The sequence below is a fragment of the Nicotiana attenuata genome, unplaced genomic scaffold (genome assembly GCF_001879085.1).
Source record: "Nicotiana attenuata strain UT unplaced genomic scaffold, NIATTr2, whole genome shotgun sequence".
NCBI lineage: Eukaryota > Viridiplantae > Streptophyta > Magnoliopsida > Solanales > Solanaceae > Nicotiana > Nicotiana attenuata.
This window is the reverse complement of record NW_017670767.1, coordinates 320,849-327,597: the sequence shown is the minus strand read 5'-3', so window position 1 is coordinate 327,597 and position 6,749 is coordinate 320,849. Positions and strand designations below refer to the sequence as shown.

The window sequence follows — 6,749 nt, the reverse complement described above, 5'->3', positions numbered from 1 at the left end:
AACAAGGCAAGCAAAACAAGCATGCGCAAATCATGCCAAGGACGTACGGCCCGGTTCAACAATATTTAAATTGTGCACTGCCAGAGGGTCGAATGGCGTGAACCATAGATGCATCTATTAACCCGCTCGCGAATCATACATGCGATGCGGTCAAATTTAAATAAACACACCAAACAGTCAATCAAGAATTCAGGAGGGAATCAATTATCCCATAAAAGTCAATCTCTCTTTATTAAAAGTCAAGAAACGATGTCTAGTTTTTAGAAAATTTATTTACACGTTCAATATGTTTTAAGCATTCCAAATTGACAATAAGATTGCAAATATTACAAGTAAAGCATGCTTTTGGGTCCTAGACTACCCGGACTTAAGCATAATAGTAGCTACGCACGGACTCTCGTCACCTCGTACGTACGTAGCCCCCACAAATAGAAGCAAATATCCAATTAATTCACCCATGGGGACAATTCCCTCTTACAAGGTTAGAAAGGAGACTCACCTCGCTCCAAAGCCTATATCCCAATTCAAGAACGCGCTCAAACCTCCAAATTGGAGCCGAACGATCCAAAAACTATTCAAATGGGGTAAGAACTAGTCAATACATGCTCAAAAGTTCATATTCTAATTATTAAACTAATTTCCCAACCCTAAATGCAAAGTTCCTAAAATTTATCCCCGGGCCCACGTGTCCGAATTCCGGAAATTTTTTAAGAAAGTTGTTACTCATAAGGATCAAGAATATATGATTTCTACTCCATTCCATAACAAATTTCGTGGTTAGATCTTGTTTTTATCAAAACCCTAGGTTTTTCACCTAAACCCTTGATTTTCCCTAATTTTCACATGTTAGTCTACCCATAATCTATGTATTTAACTCATGTTGTGTAGAAATTAGTTACCTCAAAGTGCTAGGTGAAAACCCTCTTCCAAAAGCTCCAAAAATCGCCCAAGAGATGGAAGGAAATGAGCTAAATGGTCTAAGTCTCGAAATTAATAGCTGTGCACAGGCTTTAGATGTCGCATTTGTGACACCTGGTTCGCAAATGCGAAGGTCGCAAATGCGACACAATCATCGCAAATGCGACACAATCATCGCAAATGCGAACCCTGGGCTTCCACTGCCTAGGTCGCAAAGGCGACCAAGAACTCGCAAATGCGAACCCTGACAGGCTCGCAAATGTGACTGCCTTTATCGCAAATGCGATCCAAGCCCAGGCTATGCTTCTTCGCAATTGTGAAGCTTTCATCGCAAATGCGAGGTTCTCATTTGTGAACATTTTCTCGCATTTGCGAGACCTGCAACTGGTGCCAAGAACACCAAAAAATATGTTGTTCTTCCAACTCCTCCCACACGTCCGAAACACACCTGAGGCCCCCGGAACCCTGTCTAATCACACCACTCAGTCCCATAACATAACACGGACCTGCTCGAAGCCTCAAATCACGTCAAACAACGCTAAAACCATGAATCGCACTCCAATTCAAGCTTAATGAACTTTAAAATTTCAAACTTCTACTTTCGATGCTTAAACCTATCAAATCACGTCCGATTGACCTCAAATTTGCACACAAGTCATATTCGACATTACGGACCTACACCAACTTCTGGAATTGGAATCCGACCCCGATATCAAAAAGTCCACTTCCGGTCAAACTTCTCAAAAAACCTTCAATTTCTAACTTTCGCCAAATGACTCCAAAATGACCTACGAACCTCCAAATCTACTTCCGATCGCGCTCCCAACACCAGAATCACCATATGGAGCTATTCCCAAACTCGGAATCCCAAATGGATATCGGTAACACTGAAATGCACTTCAATTCAAATTTATAGAATTCTTTCAAAATGTTAACTTCCACAACAGGCGCTGAAACACTCCCGGGTCATCCAAAACCCGATCCGGACATACGCCCAAGTCCAAAATCATCATACGAACCTGCTGGAACCTTCAAATCCCGATTCTGAGGTCATTTACTCAAAAATGCAATCCTTGTAAATTCCTCCAACTTAAAGCTTTCGAAAAGAGAATTTTTCTCCAAATCAACTCCGAACTTTCTGGAATTCAATTCCGACCATGCGTACAAGTAATAATACCTGATATGAAGCTGCTCATGGCCTCAAACTGCCGAACGACGTGCTAGAGCTCAAAACGACCGGTCGGGTCGTTACAGTATAATTGAGAACAAAACTTAAGCACGTTTTGGTATGAACTTTCAGCAAATGAACTAAATTTAACTTCAGCAGCAAATGAACTAAATTTTGTCCTGAAGTTGTTAAAATGAACTAAACAACTTCAGCATCTTATGCTGAAGTTTTTGGAAAAAGCTCATGACAAAACTATTGAGCAGGAAAAAAGCTTGTTTATACTGAAGTTTTCGAACAAAAGCTCATGAAAAAAGTTGTTTAATGCAGGACAAAACTTCAGCGAATGAACTAAATTTAATTTCAGCATGCATTAAATAAAATTCACTGGAAAATTACATAGTGGAGGAGGAAAACTTCAGCTCGTTTTTCCTGAAGTTTTTAAAAATGAACTAAACAACTTCAGCATCTTATGCTGAAGTTTTCAGAAAAAGCTCATGACAAAACTATTGAACGCAGGACATAACTTCAGCATATTTTAGTGTTAAAGTCTTAGCAAATGAACTAAAAAAACTTCAGCTTGTTTAGACTGCAAGACAAATACTTCAGCATTTTTGGTGTCAAGTTTAAGCAAATTATGTAAATACTCAGCTTGTTTAGCAAATAAACCAAAAACTTCAGCATGTTATGCAGTACAAAACTTCAGCATATTTGAATTTTTAGCTTTGATGTTAAATTAGGTTTAACGTGAAGAATCTTTTGCTTCACTTTAGAATTCAACGTGAAACAAATTTAGAATGCAAATTCATTCGTCAGTGAAATCTATCAGTGAAAAGTTCATGTTTCATCCGTGACAACTTAATGCAAGTGTGAATTACGAAAATAATTATAGAAACATATATCATGAAGATCAATCAATTTCAAAAACTAATTTGAATTCTGAAGATGAATTGGAATATTTACAATGTATTTTGTAATTTTGAATTTGGAATTTGAATCTGGTTCAAATTTCTGGTTTGCGAGGAGATCTGAGGAGAGACGGAGTGATGGAGGAGAACCGTAAAGTGATTTATGCGTGATGCATCTTTTATATATTTTGTCAGGGGTATATTAGTCATATTAGTACAGATTTTTTGTCAGCTGGCTACCAAATCAATAGTTTTTAAAAATAGGGTACAGGTTAAAAGGTGGCATAAATATAGGATATGGCCGCAAATCGCCCTAGATTAACACAGTACTACTCAATATGTTTAAGAAAAGTTTAACCTTATTGTGTGCCTACAACCACTAGTATTTGAATAAAGGGGGTTTGACACAGTTACCCACAAAAATAAAACTATTTACCCTTGTCTACCCATTTGTTTTTCTACCCATAAATTAATTACATTTCCTACCCATAGTAATTTTTGTGGGGAATTTTTTTCTTTATTCTCCAATTCTTTTTTATTTCTATGATTCTTTTCTTTTTTTCCTTTTTTTCTTTCTTTTCTCCTTTTCTTTTTTCTCATTTTCTTCCTATTTTTTTCTTTTTTCTCTTTTATTCATTTATTTTTGCCTAAATCGTATTATTGTTATTTTTACCATAATTTATTTCACACTCAAATTTGACTCCTTCTTTACTTTTTTTATTTTTATTTTTTCTTTATTTCTTGTTCCTTTTCTAATTTCACGTGATTGCCATGCAAACCTTGATCTCCTTCCCTACAAATATCAGTACATACTCTACCATTAGCAGTAACACCAACCAGTGATGGAGCAAGAAAACATAATCTACAGCCACTAAATCTCCATATATACTAAGTTAGAATAGAAATGATAATAAAATATTGAAAAATGCAATAAAAATGTAAGTAGCAAAAAAGACTTCTAGTACCATATGATACCAATATGGTATACATGTATACCAACTGAGTATATGATTGCTCTAGAATATTGCTACAACTATCTGTGACTATACTACTGTACCAAAATATTAAAGGATACAATAAAAGTATGAGAAAATTACATGCTCGCATTGCAAGCTAAATATTCGCAAAACAACTTGCTCATTCCATATACGAACAGGGTATATAGTTGTATGGGTCGTTCCAACAATTGCCTATAACTATAAAAACTATTGCATAATCTATATCCATCAGCACAAAAAAATCCCAGCACTGCAAATCACGTTCATATAAATAATTTCAGAATAGAATTCACTTAAAAATGCAGCCAAGACAACCAAAAAAAATGTTCAAACTACCATATGATACCAATATGGTATATAACTATACCAACATGGTATACAGTTTTACTGGTTAATTTCCCGCAACTATATGACTATACTACTATTACATAACACACATGCATAAAGAGAAAAATAAAAAAAATAGTGTACCACATATTAATATAATAAAGTATTTCAAGATATTGTACTATATTACTATTATTAAAAGAAAATCAAATATTGTACTAATAAATGCAGCTAATACAACCAAAAAATAATTCAACTAGCATATGTTACCAATATAGTATATAGTTATACTAATAGGGTATATAGTTGGAATGAATTGTATACCAAAATGGTATATTTGTATACTATTTGAATAGACAATACAAATTCGTCTTCTTCTCTTGTTCGACTATATTTCAACTCAAACTTCTAAAATCTACTACAAAATCTTCACCAAATTGACTAAAACTTTAGCTACAACCTCCAATCAACTTTCCAAACAAACCCATATAGGATCGGATCAAAACAATTAAAAACTCAAACAAACCAAGCTATGAGTTTCAAGCTTCAAGCTCCTTCAATGGTGGATTTGAATTTTTGTACAATAAAATATTTGAAAATTAGCATTAATATCATAATCAAAGAACAATACCCAATAAATTCCAACAACAAACACTTCAACACACATGAAAATTCAAATTTTAGTTATATAGTACATATTACTTTTTGTTTTACTTTTAGAAGATAAAATAAATTATGGAGCACAAATTAAAAAAAAAAGGTGATGATAGCAGAAAAAGGTACAATACTAACAACACTGCCCACTGTTGAAAAAAGCTAACTATTCTTTGGCTTCTTTTTAGGATTCACACTTTTGCTGCTTAAATTAGATATGTCCATCGCAAGCGAAAATTGAATGGGCGGGTAATTAGTTGTAATAGAATAAGTATTTGATGTAATTACTTTTAAAATGGGTAATTAGGGGTAATTACTTTTGATTAGGTAGGTATATAGGGTAGTTTTCCCTTGAATAAGAGGCATTACTGAGACTACTTGTATCTAAAATTTTCTTTTGCAGCTGGAAGTACCTCGATTTCATATGTTAAGCATGTACAGAGCAATGCCATTGAAACTTAGTCATTGCAAGTTTTTTTGACGTGATTTTCTGTATGACGGGCTTCTCCTCTTAATTCAGAATATATAACAGTTTGAGCAGTATTTCCTAGAAAAAGAATCTCACATATATAAATACAACAAACTAACATTGAGCCCAGATCGTCTTAAATCTTTTCTGATTCAGAGAGTAACATGTCTCCCCACTGACTGAATCAGGACAGTTTGGTACTACATCAAATGCCCACTTGGTTAATAAATACAGCTTCAAATACTATGCTTCCAGCTATCAAATATAGACACTGGGCAGAATCACACGGTTGTTCCCTGGGGCACCAAGGAAGAAGACATGGCAAAAATACCTAAAATGATGTCGCTAATTGCTAACAGATGATAATAAACACATTGCATTGTCTTGCAGTTTGGACCCTAACTTTTAAGCAGGTTTGAGTCGTCTTTGCTGTTAATGATAGTTGGAGTTGGACATTCCATATACTGACTGCACTGGTAGAACCTTGTGAACCAGGAATACTATTGAAGAACCTCTGTGACTTTTCTTCTGTTATGAAATTTCTACTCAGTGAACTTTCTCATTTGGGAAGAGGCAGCTACTTGACTACCACTCCAAGTTGATGGCCAGATCCAAAAGAGCTTCTACTTGGTGTATTGCACGTTGCTTCTCCTGTTGTTTCAATCTACTTGCCACTGATTCTGGATCAAGTCCTTGTGTTTCTAATGCTTCAGTCTGTTCAGATCGAACCTCCTTTAACAGTGCATCCACCTCTCTGACAAAATCTACCCTCAAAAGCACATCATCAGCTTCCAAAGCTGGTCTTAGAGGACCTTGATGCTAACAAGAAATGCAGAGAGTGAAAGAAAAGCAATGTCATACGTCTTGAAGTGACGAAATTAACGCGTGCATGCCCACATATAGAAAAGTGAATAAATATCACATAAGTGAAATCGGCTTTATGGATCTCACGGGCTAATGGTAGGAAGATAAACAGTTTATTTCAAATAAGAAAAGCCATTTGAAAGAGTATAGATATACCTTTTCAATGTCGAAACCTGCAGGTACAAGAATACTAAATGGGTCCTCTCGCGGAAATGTATCAACCAAACGTTTTTTACATGCTTTGAGCCATCCTTCATTATCGAGTCCACCGTCATGCATATTCAGAAGATCATTCAGTAGTCTCATGGCAGGAGTTGCTTCCCGCTTCAAAATCTCTGTCTAAATTCAAGGATAAAGGTTTAAAGACAAAAGGAAAACCGAATAAAGAGAGAGGGAGACAGAGAGTTTTTTTTTTTTTTTTTAGGGGGGGGGGGGGGGGGGGGTAC

At 35.5% G+C, this 6,749-nt stretch overlaps 1 protein-coding gene across 2 annotated transcripts in view; it reads right to left on the bottom strand.

Annotated features, from left to right (window-relative positions):
• Window positions 1–5,513: 5,513 nt before the first annotated feature.
• LOC109243143 (protein PALE CRESS, chloroplastic) overlaps window positions 5,514–6,749 on the bottom strand; it is a 5,394-nt gene continuing 4,158 nt past the window's right edge. For both annotated transcript variants that reach the window (XM_019410044.1, XM_019410045.1), the window contains exons 6-7: window positions 6,460–6,642; window positions 5,514–6,258 (exon numbers count right to left, since the gene is read on the bottom strand). In XM_019410044.1, coding sequence (XP_019265589.1) covers window positions 6,025–6,258; window positions 6,460–6,642 — 417 coding nt within the window. In that variant the 3' untranslated portion in view covers window positions 5,514–6,024. The remainder of the gene's footprint in view (window positions 6,259–6,459; window positions 6,643–6,749) is intronic.